We start from the raw sequence: 17,282 nt of genomic DNA, 5'->3' as shown, positions 1-17,282 counted from the left end.
AGCGAGTTTTCTGTCTTGCGAGGCATTCGTCTGGCGGGGCACCACTGTAATAATAATAACAATAACATTATTTATACCCCGCCCATCTGGCTGGGTTTCCCCAGTCACTCTGGGTGGCTTCCAGCAAAAGATTAAAAGTACATTAAAACATCAGTCATGGAAAAACTTCCCTAAACACAAACAAAACACCACAAACAAAACTTCCCCTTCACAACAAAACACCAGAACATCAACAATTAGGATAACTCAGAATAGTGGCAATAATAAAACAGCAACGTAAGAGCATGTAGAAAAACGGCATAAAAAGAAACAACATTATGGTACTATTAATGGCAACAGGTGCTAGAAAACTCAAAAAGAAACAGGGGAGCTTGGTTTTACCTTGGTCCTGGAAGTTCTAGTCATTCCTTCCGTGCGTACGACAAATTAACCAAGAATCAAATTAGTCTGGTCCATTATCACGGCCTCAGCTTCTCCAGGGCTTCAGTGTCTCTTGGGTGCCACCCATTAAGGTGGCATTAAGGCTTCCAAAGGCCAGGAGGCAGGTAGCTGGGAACACTAATTCTTTGAGGTCACATAATTATGAATGTGCATTGCAGGAAGCGGCAACAGACTGGAGGAAGTCTCTTACATGCAGCTGAAACATGCAGAGACCTCTTTAAACATGGTTGGGAAGATAGTCTGGTCCTGAAATGGACCGGACTGATAAGGCTCTTCAAGATGGGTTCAGAAAGCTTTGGAAACCCGCTTCCTTCAGGGCCTGTTGACTGTTTTCATTTAAATTGCCACTTCCCCAAAAGTTACTGGGGAGGGATATGCATGTAATCCAGTGGGCAGCATGTGGAACTGATTCCTGAATTTGAATCTCTGCTCTGCCATGATGTTCACTGAGTGGCCTTGGTCCAGTCAGTGTCTCTCAGCCAAATTTACCACAGATGGCTGTTGTAAGGGCAAGGCACTACTCTGAGGCCCCTGGGTGAAGTAAGGTCAGCATAGAAATGTGATCGACAAATATCTTGCCCCCTGATCTTTCAGACCAGCTTGGTATGCCTTCCTCCTGCACAATCTTCTTTTCTGTGTGTAGGAGTGCCACGGCACACTAAACTTTGACATTCAAAGCCCCTTTGCCCAGCGCTCTTCGGCGTAGCATCTGGGTTCTTTGCTTGACTGATGATTCCTGCTTGGGCATCTTGGTATTTGAGATAGCTCTGGACGGTGGAGGCCCCAGCTAGGTCAACTATCGCTCAGCCTTTGAGCCATCCATGAGTGTGTAAATGCATTTTCATTTTACCCTACTAAGGTCTTGTTTATGTCCCAGGAAAATGCTTTAAACGTAGCAGCTTTATACGGATCTGTAAAATTGTATATTCTGTTCCATCTTGCAGATATCTGCATTCTCACCCTCAATCTCCATTTTCTGTAGTAGCCAGTACAGTAGTATCTCGGGTTAAGAACTTAATTCGTTCTGGAGGTCTTTTCTTAACCTGAAACTGTTCTTAACCTGAAGCACCACTTTAGCTAATGGGGCTTCCTGCTGCTGCCGCGCCGCTGCATGATTTCTGTTCTCATCCTGAAGCAAAGTTCTTAAACCGAGGTACTATTTCTGGGTTAGCAGAGTCTGTAACCTGAAGTGTATGTAACCTGAACCTATGTAACCCGAGGTACCACTGTATTCACAATGATTCTACGAAAACCTTCTAGATAATCCCTTTTCTAACGGATCAGCAAAACCTTTCCTGAACCTCTTCCTCAAAGAATGTATATTTTCCTCATGCTCCTTAAGGTTGATCTCACGTTAGAATTTTACACGTGTCAGCATTACAGATCCATGAAGGTCTATTGTGTTCCACGGTAGCTATCTGCCATTGTAATCAGAAGTGGCCTCTTTGGGTTTGTCCACACCAGAGTTTACTGTGTGTTTGCAACTGTTTGCATTCCCATTTAATCTGCGTAGTCTAAATGACATTGCCCTCAAACAACTCCATGCTTTCCCCTGTAAATTCAGGTTTACCCGATATGGGAACAATCCAATAAATTAGGGGAAATGGGGCTCCAAACCACTTCACTTGAGGTCAAAGACAATTTGTTTCAGTGTTTTGGGGTGAGTGGATCCGCTGTCACTTTCTGCAACCCCCCGTTCATTGCCCAATACATCCTCAAGGCTTCCATTTACATACAATGGAACAGGCAGAGCTGGGTGGAATAATGCAGGAACATTGAGGAAGTGCCACAGAACAACTGATAAAGTAGTTTGGTGGTGTGCCACTCTGCACCTGACACCAGACTCATGGCAGCTGCTTATTTGGAGGAAGAAGAGGAGAGGTGATTCAGCAGCAAGGTTGGTGCAGTGCAAGCACACCAGCAGATGTAGTGGATTGGCTCTGCTGGTGTGTTTGCACAGATCAGGGTTCAGGTGAGTGGTGGCACTCTATCATGCAATCCATCACTGTGCAGCTTTAATGCATCAATGACCTGTTGCTGTATACAGACACAACAGAAAAAAGCAGTCAGGAACCCCAAGCTAAAACTGTGCCACATTTTGTGAGTATTTTTGCCTTAGAGATTTGTTTGTAGTTTTAATTAATCTTTGCTATATCGAAATAATCTCTGTAGGTTCCAGCTGAAGGGAACTGGTCAAGCTGGAAGTCAGTGCTGCCTCAGGACTTTTTGTTTCCGTGGCAACCGTAACCATGGCTACCAGCATCTGTTTGGAGCTGTAAGGGGCAAGCATGTTCAAGCTCCTGTGCAAATGAAGCGATTCTCTGAACATGGTGTGCAATTTCCTTCTGAGCTAGAAAGCATTTGTCCGAGTCTGTGGACTCCAATTTTAAGCTAGAAGATTCTCCGATAAAAATGAGTGTGGTAAAGAACTATCTATGGGTGGACAAATTAAGGTACTTCATCAAAAGACATAACTTAGAAATGGGTCCTGGTGTTGTTGTTTTTTTAAATTAGTTTTTATTGAAGATTTTTGTGTGTGAAACAAACAAATAAGCAAGGAAAGGTACATATAGCAAACTGAATTCCCCCAACCCAACTCCATAGGTGGCAGAAAAAACTACACTCATTCATTTTCTCACACAAAAAGCCACAAATTCCTGCACCTCTCTTCCTCAGAGTGAGGATGGGGAATTCCTAAAATAGAACTTACCGTATTTTTCGCCCTATAGGACGCACTTTTCCCCCTCCAAAAATGAAGGGGAAATGTGTGTGCGTCCTATGGGGCGAATGCAGGCTTTTGCTGAAGCCTGGAGAGCGAGAGGCGTCGGTGCGCACCGACCCCTCTCGCTCTCTAGGCTTCAGGAGAGCCGCAGCGCCAGCCCCACAAGGTCGGGGGACAGCGGGGAGGCGGAACGCCGCCATCCCGCTGTCTCCCGATGTGGTTTGGAGGCTGACGGCGGGGAGACGCGTGCTTCTCCCCGCCGCCAGCCCCGCAAGCTCCGGGGACAGCGGGGAGGCGCAGCGCGTCTTCCCGCTGTCCCCGGACCTGGTCTGAAGGCGGGCAGCGGGGAGAAGAGCGCTTCTCCCCGCTGCCAGCTCCACAAGCGCCTGGGGGGAAAATAATTTTTTTCCCCTTTATTTCCCCCCCAAAAAACTTGGTGCATCCTATGGGGCGAAAAATATGGTACACATAAAATAGAACTTAAAAGAGAATACACAGCAGGTGGCGCTGTGGTCTAAACCACTGAGCCTCTTGCGCTTGCCGATCAGAAGGCTGGCGGTTTGAATCCCCGCAACAGAGTGAGCTCCCGTTGCTCAGTCCAAGCTCCTGCCAACCTACCAATTCGAAAGCATGCCAAAAAGTGCAAGTAGATAAATAGGTACTTCTCTGGCTGGAAGGTAAATGGTGTTTCCGTGTGCTGCTCTTGTTTCAGTGTTCTGTTGCACCAGAAGCTGCTTAGTCATGCTGGCCACATGATCTGGAAAAACTGTCTGCAGACAAATGCCAGCTCCCTTGGCCTGTAAAGCGAGATGAGCGCTGCAACCCCAGAGTCGTCTGAGACTGAACTTAACTATCAGGGGTCCTTTACTTTTACCTTTATATCTCCAACCAAGTGTGCCACATAATCCCATACATCTTAGATTTGGAACGAAACAATGGGTGCACATGGAGATAGGAAAATGGGTCCTGTTGATGGAAACCTGGGTTACTGAAGGAGGAAATTGCTCTCTCCTCCTCCTCCTCCTTCTATGTGTACAACTCAAAGGGACCCCTGACCATTAGGTCCAGTCGTGACCGACTCTGGGGTTGCGATGCTCATCTCGCTTTATTGGCCAAGGGAGCCGGCGTACAGCTTCTGGGTCATGTGGCCAGCATGACTAAGCCACTTCTGACGAACCAGAGCAGCGCACGGAAACGCCATTTACCTTCCCACCAGAGTGGTACCTATTTATCTACTTGCACTTTGACATGCTTTCAAATTGCTAGGTTGGCAGGAGCAGAGACTGAGCAACGGGAGCTCACCCCGTCGCGGGGTTTCGAACCGCTGACCTTCTGATCGGCAAGTCCTAGGCAAGTCTGTGGTTTAACCCTCAGCGCCACCCGCTTTACACATCTACACATGCTTTAAAGACACTCTTTCCCTAACGTCACCAATGAAAACTACATCTGAAGGGAAAGCCTCTCTCAAACTAAGTGCTGTTGTTTTGTTTTTTAGCTGGATGAGACTTTCTGTGGGGAGAGGGGAGGAAATGATCATTCTTGAATTCCGGATTTTTATCCTTTGCCTCACCCCCTCTTTGATGTCAGCCATAGTGGCCCAGCTTACATGGCATAAAATGCAGCTCAGCCCCCTCTGATCTCTAGAGTAGGCTGCCTAATGAAGCAGACAACAGCGGCCGCTCTTGTGCAAAGCCACAACCCTTGGTCCCCTTGGGTTTTCCTCCTTGCCTGCCTCCCCCCACCCCCACCCCACAGCCTGTGCTCTTTGCTTTGCCCCTCATTAGCAAATGCAAGCTCTAGGCCTGGCAGATTTGCTGAGTGACAGGCTGTCAGACTCGCTCATCTGGATGACCCAGGCTCACTGTGCCTCTCTGTTGTCATGGGCTATGAAATATACTTGGAGTCGAGAGTGGATTTCATGCTCTTTATTCAGCTCATAGTGGTGAGGAGGAATGGAAGTTCCCCCAGAATGTCTGCTTTATATACATTACTTACACAATGGGCCCCATGTGATTGGCTAATTCTGGGATTTACCTGTAGGCCAATCAGGTTGCGGATTCACTTCCACCTGGAGCTGGATTGGGTGGCCCCTGTGGACCACTCAGACTGCTGCATTCTAGGTCCTATTGTTCTAGGACCAATCAGACTGCTGCATTCTGAATCCTATTGTTCTAGGACCAATCAGACTGCTGCATTCTGAATCCTATTGTTCTAGGACCAATCAGACTGCTGCCTTTTGGATCCTTTTCAACTCAGTACATAACAGGCTACTTCTGCGCTCTGCTCTTAGCTTGAGCGAGAGAGCTTCGTGATACCAGAACCGACAGGAAAAAGAAGACTCTGGCTGGGATTTCAAAGGCTTGGCACAACACAAGACTCAGACTGATGGGCTGGTTTGCAGGAAGGAAGGGGCACGAGTTCACGAGGAAATCAAAAGTTGGGGCTTTAGTAACAATAGGACGAATCTATGGCTGCATATGGAGCATGAGAGAAATTCACTAAGAATATTGCTCCACCAGTGCATTCCTGGTGGAATGAGCTGCCCTCTCCTCCCTGCTTATGTTGTTCTGGGGGTTCTCCTGTTCCCCAAAAGCCAAATTGTGGGGCAAGAGGGGCTTGCAGGGGGAGGAGAGGAGGGAAGCGCTGTTACACCAGCAGAAGGCCTTGCACAGTTTTTCCACTGCGGTAATGGGACTGAGTAGTGCAGTCGCCTGTTTCTTTCTAGGAAAGTGCTATTTCCATAATCGCAGCCGCCAGGAGGTGGCGTGTTAGACATTTGTATGGAAGTTCCTTGTTACACCCTTAAGTAGGGGTGTAACAACCTGGTTTAACATTTATGCGCTTTAATCCTGGCAATCAAGTCGATGAATGGCCTGCCCCTAATGACTCTTGGAGCTCCCTCACATTGCAGCGCGGAGAGGACTGCTGCGACAGAAACGGGTCCCTTTTTCCATTTCCTTGATGTTTTGGCATTGAAACTGTCCCATTACGTCTGGGCTTAATTTCATTTTGTGCTCCTATTCATCTGACCTCTCTTGTGTTTTTTAAATCAACAGCCACCTCCACAGATATACGATAAGCAGCTGGATGAAAGAGAACACACAATCGAAGAGTGGAAAGGTAATCTCATTTTTTTCCCAAAAAGAAAGGAGACCTGATGCTTCTCTGAATGTCCTTCTCTGTTTCTTCCCTCATTTTTCTGCTGAGGACCACACCCCCTTGTTCACTCTGCTGGAAGACACATGTAGGTGGGGCAGGAACTGGAGATGGGTGGAGCCGAAGCCAGTGGGGGGCAGGTCCAGAGCCAAAAGTGGGCGGGGTCACCCTTTTATCTCCTTTTGCCACCAATTTTTCTCTTTCTTAAGGGACACGGGTGGCGCTGTGGGTTAAACCACAGAGCCTAGGACTTGCTGATCAGAAGGTCGGCGGTTCGAATCGCCGCGACGGGGTGAGCTCCCGTTGCTCGGTCCCTGCTCCTGCCAACCTAGCAGTTCGAAAGCACGTCAAAGAGAAAGTAGATAAATAGGTACCGCTCTGGCGGGAAGGTAAACAGCGTTTCTGTGCGCTGCTCTGGTTCACCAGAAGCGGCTTAGTCATGCTGGCCACATGACCCAGAATCTGTACCCTGGCTCCCTCAGCCAATAAAGCGAGATGAGCGCCGCAACCCCAGAGTCGGCCACGACTGGACCTAATGGTCAGGGGTCCCTTTACCTTTACCTTTTTCTCTTTCTTCCTTTTCCTCCCCGCCCACCAGGCCAAAAGAGTAGGGACAGATTATTCTTGCTAGAGGTCTGGACTTCTGATCACTTGCGGAGGCCTTCCCTCTCCCCCCCCCACCTTCTTCTTTCATGGCTCCATCATCAGATAAATTGGTAAAAATGGATGTGGACTAGTAACTTTCACAGACTCCTTTACAGGGCTGATAATTTATTGAGGTATTCTATTTGCTCTTTCTTTGAATGGTGCTGGGGGGGGGGGAGCTAGCAACTCCTCTCCACCTTTGTAACTGGCTCTGTTGTCTCTTGCAGAATTAATCTACAAGGAAGTAATGAATTCTGAAGAAAAGACTAAAAATGGTGTAGTAAAAGGACAGCCTTCTCCCTCAGGTACTCATTCCCAGTGAATGACCATTTTGTGCTCGCTGCAGGCTCCATCGTACAGTGATGGATTCTCACCAAAGTGTCTTAATCTGCTGCTATTAATTCAGACGTAAGCAGCCGCAGCTTTGAGGCTGAACATTACTTTTAGACAATTTGGTACATGGAACTGAAGATGAATTGCATTAATTGAACTCCAGATTCTTATTTTTCTTTTTTTGGTAAAGGCGGCATGAGAGTCTAGGTTACTGTCAGGACTTTGGATGGATGAACACAGTTGTTTCAAGTCTCTATACTGATTCCACCCATCTATCCATTTATCCATCCATCCATTTCTTTATTATGGTCAATGACCAGCATGTTACTGCATCCATAGATAAATCACTTGGGTTGGTGTACTTGTAGCCAGCCAGATCCTTAACCATGATTTAAGGATGAGCTGCTCCCTTTCAACTGCATCTCACCCCAAACTGCAAATTCACCCTGCCAAGAATAACCATGGCTAAAGATTATCTTTGCACTTACCTTAATTGTGATTAATGCCAGTCCTGCTCCAGTTCTGAACCTCCAGTCAGAAATCTGCTTGCCAGCTGAGAAACTAATAAATCTCAGTTTTTGTGCTGCCTGCCTGGGACAGGGGGATTGTCAAAGACCGGATAAGCTGCAGCCCATAGCTGGTGGACTATTAAGTCGCCAGGTTTTTCTGGGCTTACTTAATGGTCACTAGGTCCCCTTTGAACCAGAGTTTAGGAACCATTGTGAGAACAGGATTCTGGAGTAGATGGGCCTTTGGGCTGACCTAGCAGCGCTGTTCTTGTGTTCTCATAAAGCCCACTAAACATTTGCCTCGCCTGACTCCACCTAGGTACAGTCACAGGTGCAAAGCACCCTCCAAACTGTGCAAGCAATTGGCAAGGACAAGGCACAAAGGAAATTTGATGATAGGTTGCCAGATTAGCAATGGGCCCAATGGAGTTTTTCAGTGCCACGCGCATTGATTTCAGTTCTGGTGACAGAAAGGCGATTCAACAGATTCTCGCAGAGCAGAAAGTGAAAAGCAAAGCATGCAGGTTTGATTTAAGAGCTTCCTGCATGTGCCCGGTGTCATCTTTCTTCAAGATGGAGTGGGTATCAGAATAAATCATGGTCCACAAGCACATCTGTCACACAGAGCTGTGTGTGTTGGGTGATTTATGTGTAACAATAACAGAGTTTGCTTGCGTGGGGAAGTAATTTGCAAGGACTAATTAAGTATTGGCTTTCATCTAAAATGGATCATCGCCTAAAATGGAGCATCATGGGTTGAGGGTGGGGCCTCTAGACAAGATCGGGGTGGGTGCTGGGGGCTGCAGGGGAAGAAGAGGAAGCCTCATTGAACAAGCAAAAGTCTGCTTGTGTGATGTTGGAATATCACCCTTTTTCATTTTATTTCCTCCATCTTGATATATTCCAGTGTTTTCCTTCCATTTACATTTTCATTTTAAGCTCCATGCAATTTGATGGTTTGGGTTGTCGTAAATTTTAATAAGGGATGGGGAAACCAGCTATTTGATGAAGCGATATTTTTTTCTGGGCTACTTTATTTCTCTAATGGGGGTGGGTAGGAGGGAATGCTATCAGTGGAAAACATGAGAATGCTCCATGCAGTCAGTTAAAATTAAAGATGGTGGGAGCATGGGGCAGTGAAAGAATGATCTACCGGTGCATTGGAGAAGAGTAATACAAGTTTGGATATGCAGCCCATTCCTGCAGCAGTCTGTGCCAACATTGCAAGAAACAGTCACATATCTGTGGTTCCCTGAGGACTATGGGAGAATTGCAAAAATGTATAATATAAAAGGCACTTGGATTTTTTTTTAAGGGTTCACTGGTTGTATTAGAAAAATAAACCTATATAAAGGTATAAATCCCAAACTTCACAAATACAGAATCCTCTCTCTATGTAATTTAGCTCTTAATCTCAGCCACCATAGAAAATGACAGACGCAGCTCTCACCTGGGAAGCCTCTTCCCTTCCAATCTCTCATCTTTGGAGATCTTCACTTCCCCACCTCTCACTCAAGGTCCTCCCACCATATTTTTTATATATGTGTGTGTGTGTGTGTGTGTGTGTGTGTGTATTGCCACCTCCATGTGGGTCCCCAGTAGTATCCCAGAAGGGGAGATTCCCTGTGGTGCCTGCCCCTAGTGGTGGCTCCTCTGACAATCATCCACTGATAATCATCTGACAAGAAGCCATACTGAGGCCATGCCTCTGAAAACAACAGGCCGGTTTCTTATGTAAGATTTTGTTTTTATGTCTGGAGGATTCTCAAATACAAAATGGGTAGACTATGCATCTTTCAAGAGTGGGGCATGTGCATTTAAATGTGCATATATTTTTATTTATTTAAAAAGAAACCATCCTGACAATATAGATGTGGAGTTTGCACGGGATCAGTGGTGTAGCATGGGAGCGGTTGCCCCAGGTGCAAAATTGTTAGGGGTGCAAAATTTCAATGCCCGTTGCTGCCTCAATACAGCTGCGTGTCTTCCGTTGCTGGGCTCTGTTGAAAATGGCTTCTCCATGTGAACCAGGAAGTGACCTCTGTTTGACATGGACGCCATTAGGCAGTTGAATGTGCATGCATACTCCATCTGCCGCCACCACCCCGCCGTGTGGCCCCAGGCTCTGGCAACCCACGCTATGCCACTGAACACAATTAGCGACTGTTTTCCTTCCATTCACACTTTTTTGGATTCTGATCATAATACAGACATACATACATAAATACTGAATTGTGCTGGAGCTGAACCAACTTCTCTTGTTATCTCTCAAACATTCCCAGGGCTTTCAGGTTGAATCACGCCGGTGTTCATTTTCTTAGCACAGGTGCAGCAGTGAACAGCAGCGAAAGCCTCCCTCCATCCTCATCCGTCAATGACATTTCCTCCATGTCCACAGACCAGACCCTGGCGTCGGACACTGACAGCAGTTTGGAAGCTTCTGCAGGGCCCCTCGGTTGTTGCAGGTGACTAGCCGCCTGCCTGCGAAACCCGACGTTCTTCAGGAGATGATGTAATTTAGGGGAGGGGGGAAGAATCATTGTGGTCATAAAAGAATTCGATGATGGCAAGGAAGAGAAAAAAAATAAAGGAAAAACAAACACACATAATGATTAAATAAAACAAAACCCTTTCAGCCTGCTTCTCTTAAAAGAGTTATGTAAATGCAGCTAAGCTCAAGTGTATATTTAACTTAATAGTTGCTCTGCTTTGGTCTTCTTCCGATGATGCTTACTGCAAAACGAGAAAAAAAGGGGGGAAAGGAGCCTTTTTTCATAAATTTTGCAAAACTTTAATGGCTGCAAAACCAGCAACTGCAACTGTCCTTTTTCACGTTGGCATGACAAGGTGGCCAGAACCCCAACCCTTTATGTGTATACATGTGTGCATATCTAACCCTTTCTGCTTCTGTTTTCAGCAGATGTACAGAAAACTGCACATGTATCTTGGTGTACATACATGCAAATATGCATTTGAGGATATATAAGCAGCTGTGTGTGTGTACATGTATCTAAAGAGCAGGAGTCCGTATGTGTGCACACAGCCCGCAAGTAGACAACTGAACCTCCTGGGGGGGGGGTTAAAATGCAAATTTCATCTGTAATATAATTCTCATTGTACAGCCTGTTTAGTTGGTCCTTGGGTTAATTTAAATAAGTAGGGGAAAAGTCAAACCGAAGCTCTCTCAGAATCTTGATGATGTAGAGTCCTATATTTTGGCACTGTTTTTAACAGCAGTTTGTTTGGAGGAATAATAGAGGAAGGAAGTTCAATGGGATTGTCCTTGTTAAATGCTGATGGATTTTGAGTTGTTGTTGTTGTTTTGAATGAATATGTATGTTGAGCTAGGGGAGTTGTCAGGAGAGAGGCCTGTTTGTGTGGATGCAGGATTCTGGACTAGATGATTCCCTTGGAACACCAGGGGCTTCTCGGGCACCATATTCCCAGGAACTTCCACTGCCTTGTGTGACTGCATTCATTTTTTAGATAAAGGCTGTAAGAAATGGATCAAATTGGGTTGGCCAGGGTCAAGCAGAGTAGTTCCCTAAATAAGGGGAAGTCAGCTTGTAGAAGTTCTGTGAGAGCCAGTGTGGTGTAGTGGTTAAGAGTGGTAGTCTCGTAATCTGAGCATCTCCGCTCCTCCACATGCAGCTGGTGGGCGACCTTGGGCCAGTCACACTTCTCTGAAGTCTCTCAGCCCCATTCACCTCACAGAGTGTTTGTTGTGGGGGAGGAAGGGAAAGGAGAATGTTAGCTGCTTTGAGACTCCTTCGGGTAGTGATAAAGCGGAATATCAAATCCAAACTCTTCTTCTCCTTCTCCTTCTTCTTCTTCATCTGATATGGTCCTGGGAATCTATTAGGCAAGAAAGGTTGTAGACTTCTTCTTTTGTAGTAGAACTCGTGCTGATGTTGGGGAGCTGGCTCCTGAATCAAGGCAGAAGTGAAAGATGAATGATATTGAGTGGAGGCAAATAGAACACCTGCGTTTGTTGTTCCCAAAACCTATCATTTATTTGTTCACGATGAAGGACCTCTAGGTGGTCGCAGTCTGGAAGACCTTCACCAGAGAGAGGTTCTCCATAACCAGAACTGTTGCTTATTGGCAGATAGGCTTCTCATTGGGACGGCCTCTCTGTGCATGCAGAATGCTCCAGTTGGAGTGACAAGGCAAGGGAGTCAGATTAAAAGAAAGGGGTGTTTCTAATGTATATTTATTACGTGTATAGCTGTTTAGTGCATCAAAGAAAGGAGGTTTGGAGCAGCACCAACCTAGGCTGCGAACAACTCCAACTCTGTCTTTTTTTTTTTTAAATGCATCTTAACTATTCCCAACATTAATTGGAAGGACAGTGAATGGCTAGCTGCTTTCAGCTTTACAATTTCCCTCTTTGTTACCTTTTCATTGCAACACATACTCTGAAAATTCCCCAGGCCTACACCAAAAGTGGTTACACAAGCAGTGACCTGACTCGCCCCTAACCCACGCTCCCCCCGGAAATCAGATATACAGATTCTACAGATACTTGTGTGCATGAATGGATGGCAACCCAACATTTTTTTATTATTATTTTTGAGAATCTGAGGTGTCATGTACCACACTATGTTGAAATTTGTCCAGGAGACTAGGAGTCAAAACTTTAGGGATAAACCTCTAAGAGTTAGCCTTTATGCCATAATCAAATGGCACAAAATACGAACATAACTCTTAACATTTATTTTTGGTCAATGTGAAACCAGCCATTCCTAACATGGCTGAATAGTGTGAAACTAAACTGATTCTTTTTTAAATTTTTTTAAAGCAAGTGCTAATAATATTTTCATGACGGCAAATAAATAAACAGATGTATAAAAAACAAACAACCACAATGTAACCCCTTTGAGTGACACCAGCTAGACCAGGCATGGCCAAACTCGGCCCTCCAGCTGTTTTGGGACTACAGTTTCCATCATCCCTGACCACTGGTCCTGTTAGCTAGGGATGATAGGAGTTGTGGTCCCAAAACAGCTGGAGGGCCAAGTTTGGCCATGCCTGGCCTAGACTGAACCACACATTCTTTCTCTTCTGAAAGGTAGCCATAAACAAATTTAGTAGCATATCCTTCCTGAAATAGTTATGACCAGACAATTTCATTTCCACTTACTAAATAAAGATGTAGGGCAGGTAGAATTTTCCTTAAATAAAAAGGAATGGAACACTTTTCGTTAGTGCAGTATGTATAGCAGCAATAAGCAAAAAGTCACTACTGCAAAAAATAATAATAACTAAATAAAAATAAATAGCAATATAGGGGGCAATCTATCAATTGCTGCCAGTGCATCACAGTTACCACATGCATCTTCCATTGAAATGGAAGCCACAAAGCAGCTTTGATTGATTTCCCGCGTATTCTTTCTGAAAGCCATGAAACGATATCCATGTGTGGCACTAACCTTAACTCAGCCCACATGAAATCCCAATGCACAAGAAATGGCAGTACTTTAATGGGACACAGTAGTGCACTGAGGATGCCACGAAGGCAATAACAGAGAAATGATGCTCTAAGCAATAATGGCAATAATGGCATCTGCTAGCTGTGTATTTTGTTGCCCAGATATAATGGGCAATTTTTTTAAAAAGCCACTTTCCACTGTCCACTGTTTTGGTGCTGAGACCACAGGTAACAGGGAACCTTTTGGAACTGAAGACCATTAGCTTGTCAATATCAGAAGCCACAATCCATAACAGCGTTGAAGCATCCAGACTCGCTGGTGATACTAAGTTACTCAGGGGCGGGGGGCGAAATCCCATCAGAGAGTTTGAGAAAACTCTCCTGAATGCGTGGCTGGGGGATAGAATGGCAGATGAAGTTCCATGTAAGTGCCAAGCCATGTTCATTGGGAAAAGATAAAACGAAAGTCAGTAATCTGCAGCCAGCAAGGAAAGACAGATAACCTTGAGATCATAGAGTGTTTACCGAAAACATCGGTTGACTGTACTGCAGCTGTGAAAAGGGCAGATGTGGTGTTAGGAATTATTAGGCAAGAAGCTGGAAACCAAGCAAGCACAGATCCTGAAACTGTTACAGAAATCTGTGGCCCACCCTCATTTAGAGGTGTCATTCCGGCCGACTGACATAGCAAAAACGATATAATCAGAATATAGAAAAGAATGAGGGGATCTAAAATATTTTCAAGGGCTTTAGTTTCTTTCTTAGGGTGACATATCTAAAAAGTTAGGGGGCTTGGCTTAGGGAACAGAAAATGTAGCATGGGCCTGACAGAGACATCTAAAACAATTAACACTTTGGAATAAGCATGTAAAGAGAGAAAGTATCTCTTTCTAAATACTGGTGCTTGAGGTAGGTTGGCCGACGGCATCCAGGGAATCTGATTGGCAATGATTCCAACCAAAGAAAAATAAACATTTCACCACACATAACTAACATACATGGGACGGCTTTTTAAAAGGCTTTAAACACAATTCAAGAGAATTGTCCATCACTGTTCATCTATCTTATTGCCATTTCAGACATTCTAGTGTATGTAGGTCAGATCAAAAGATGATGAAAGCAAGGGATTGTCTGTTAGCGGGAGTCTGCTGCCTTGCCTTAAATTTAGCTTCCGAAATTTTGTCTGTAAGACACAGTTCTGTAAATTTGGTCCTGCCTATACAAGTGGCAGATGACTGAGCCACCCATCATTTGCCCACTGAAAGATAGCAACCCTGTCAGTGCTGTTGTAGCAGGTCCAGCCTGGAAGGGAGGTTGTTAATAGCCCTGTTAATGCGCATATATATATATATATATATATATATGGAGTGCTGAGACAAAATGGGAGCTGAGAAATCATAGAATAGAATCATAGAATCATAGAGTTGGAATAGATCACAAGGGCCATCGAGTCCAACCCCCTGCCAAGCAGGAAACACCATCAGAGCACCCCTGACATATGGTTGTCAAGCCTCTGCTTAAAGACCTCCAAAGTAGGAGACTCCACCACACTCCTTGGCAGCAAATTCCACTGTCGAACAGCTCTTACTGTCAGGAAGTTCTTCCTAATGTTCAGGTGGAATCTTCTTTCTTGTAGTTTGGATCCATTGCTCCGTGTCCGCTTCTCTGGAGCAGCAGAAAACAACCTTTCTCCCTCCTCTATGTGACATCCTTTTATATATTTGAACATGGCTATCATATCACCCCTTAACCTCCTCTTCTCCAGGCTAAACATGCCCAGCTCCCTTAGCCGTTCCTCATAAGGCATTGTTTCCAGGCCTTTGACCATTTTGGTTGCCCTCCTCTGGACACGTTCCAGTTTTTCAGTGTCCTTCTTGAACTGTGGTGCCCAGAACTGGACACAGTACTCCAGGTGAGGTCTGAAATGAATATCCTTCCCATGGCACATCTGCCCTTTGACTTTTAGGCCACACTCTCATATCTGTTCTTCTAAGTCTTGCTGGCCCTGTAACATACCTTCCTCAAGTGCTTTGGCCTGCCTGAATTGCATCTTTGAATTGTGATACTCCATCTTGCTTGGCTGGATGGAGAATGGGGTGGGGTGGAATAGCCTCATGACTTCTGCATGGCTGCAATGTAGCCTTCTTAGCAATGGTAAGAGGCACATATATTGCCATCCCTCCCCTCATTCACCACTAGCACTAACCACTAGGAAGGTTTCCTGAAAGGAAATGTGACCCTCAAACAGAAAAGGGTTCCTCACCCCTGTTCAAAGATGTGGTGCTCTAGAAGATATCCTGATATTTGCATCAAAACCTAAGAGTTGCTCCCTCAGAAGGCAGGGCTAGCCACATTCAATGTATGGCTCATAGCAGCAAGACCTTGAACCTCAGCCAATCACAAATACGTTTTGCTAGTGTTATTGACGTTGTATTTCATTTCCTCAGAATACTCAGGGGTTTCAGCTTTTATTCAGGTGGCAACCTCCCAATTCATCTTGAATGCTTTAGGTGAAATTTGGCGCAAGACTTAAGCCCATGCAGCCGCCCCCCCCCCGTTTTCTCCCTCCAAATATTTAGAAACATTTTTAAAGTTGGCGGGCTGAATAAAACAAAGGTCCAACAGTGGTGCTTGACATCTCCTACAGGGTTTTCGGTTATTGTGCAGCAGGTGTTATTACAGAAAAACAACTTAGTATCACAGAACTGTAGAGTTGGCAGGGACCAGGGGGGTTGTCTAGTCCAGCCCCCTGCAATGCAGGAATCCTTTGTCCAACATGGGGGCTTGAACCCACAGCCCTGAGAGTCCCATGCTGTACTGACTGAGCTAGACTCAAAGTTGCCTTAATAAGCGTCCACTAAGTATACTTTCCCCCCCAAGGCTGGTCAACCCAAGAAGCTTTAATGCCCCACTGAACTCACTTTAAGTAACACATAGGGCCCTTCAACTTTAAACAGCAAACCTTTTTCTTTGAAATAGTGCAATGCACTTGAGTTCAACTCTCAGCATAGTAAGGGAGGGCAACAAATGCAAACCACCTTGGTATTAGTAAAAGAATTAAATGATTCACGCTGGTTTAGTAAAAAAGCTATTTTACTGTAAAATGTAAACCCAGAAATCAAAACTGAACGCTTTGAGAGGTTCTTGAAAATGTTTGTTTATATTGTCCTTTTTTTTTGCTGGAAGAAACATGCATAATTCAATTGACATTGTATTTGAAGTGGATAAGGAAGTTCCTGTACTGAGTTTTGGCTTTACGAAGCCCATTAAAATCCCATCTGAAAAAATAATAATAATAATGTCCCACTGAACTAAAGGAAAACTGAGACTGGGCTATAAGTCAGTTGCCTGCTGCCATCTAAGAGCCACTTTTCCTTTGCTTCGTTACCAGTGCTTACCCCCCCCCCCCCCGGAAAAAAAAATGTTTAGAGTTACTCTCATTTTCCTACTCATATTGAAATACTGCCCCTCAATGAGGCCAAACTTAGATTCACAAAACATTTACCCCCGCGTCCCCTCAGAAAAAAAGCACTGTGCATTACCATGTGCTGGTGAAAGCTGCACTATTTAAATTTCAGGCTGTTGTGCAGCTATTAAGGGCGCAAAGCCCCCCTGCAAGGAAGAAGGCGGCAAATCTACTCTCAGCTCTCGGGTAAAGCTTTGTAGAAAACAGAGTTCCCACCAGTGGTTTTAGGGCATTTTGAAAACGCAACCACCACGATCTTATTTGTGTATTTCTCACAAACTGCTGGAGACGTGGCATTTACCTGCCCAGGCTTTGTCACTTGAGTGTAGGCCCGGCTCCTGCGAAAGTCCACCATCTGTAAAGAAATCTCTGCCTATAAGGCAGCTACGTAGTGCAATGGGTTAGAGTCTCAGACTAGCGTCAAGGAGATACAAGTTGAACTTCTCAAGAATCTCAGTTTTTGACTTTGGGCCAGCCACGAATGCCCAGCCTAAGCTACCTTACCTGTCATTCTGAGAAGAAAATTGAGAGGGCAAAATCATGAGGAAAGGTGGGATATGGATGTAATAAGTACAGCGA

At 45.2% G+C, this 17,282-nt stretch overlaps 1 protein-coding gene and 1 long non-coding RNA gene across 9 annotated transcripts in view; both read left to right on the top strand.

The window, feature by feature from the left end:
* The window catches only part of MAPK10 (mitogen-activated protein kinase 10), a 247,710-nt gene extending 237,269 nt beyond the window's left edge, over nt 1-10,441 (top strand). For 7 of the 8 annotated variants that reach the window (XM_082236533.1, XM_082236532.1, XM_082236535.1 and 4 more), the window contains 3 exons: nt 6,220-6,283; nt 7,192-7,269; nt 10,133-10,441. In XM_082236533.1, the coding sequence (XP_082092659.1) occupies nt 6,220-6,283; nt 7,192-7,269; nt 10,133-10,275 (285 nt within the window). In that variant the 3' untranslated portion in view covers nt 10,276-10,441. Of the gene's footprint in view, nt 1-6,219; nt 6,284-7,191; nt 7,270-10,127 lie in introns of all 8 variants that reach the window. The other variant, XM_082236538.1, reaches the window with a different exon arrangement.
* Nucleotides 10,442-14,366: 3,925 nt separating this feature from the next.
* LOC309540139 lies at nt 14,367-16,643 on the top strand. The gene is made up of 3 exons (XR_014223056.1): nt 14,367-14,461; nt 15,150-16,098; nt 16,424-16,643. It is a non-coding gene; the product is annotated as an uncharacterized lncRNA (long non-coding RNA).
* The last annotated feature ends 639 nt before the right edge of the window (nt 16,644-17,282 follow it).

This window comes from Podarcis vaucheri, assembly GCF_965113315.1.
Source record: "Podarcis vaucheri genome assembly, chromosome: 9".
NCBI lineage: Eukaryota > Metazoa > Chordata > Lepidosauria > Squamata > Lacertidae > Podarcis > Podarcis vaucheri.
This window is presented reverse-complemented; position numbering and strand designations above follow the sequence as displayed.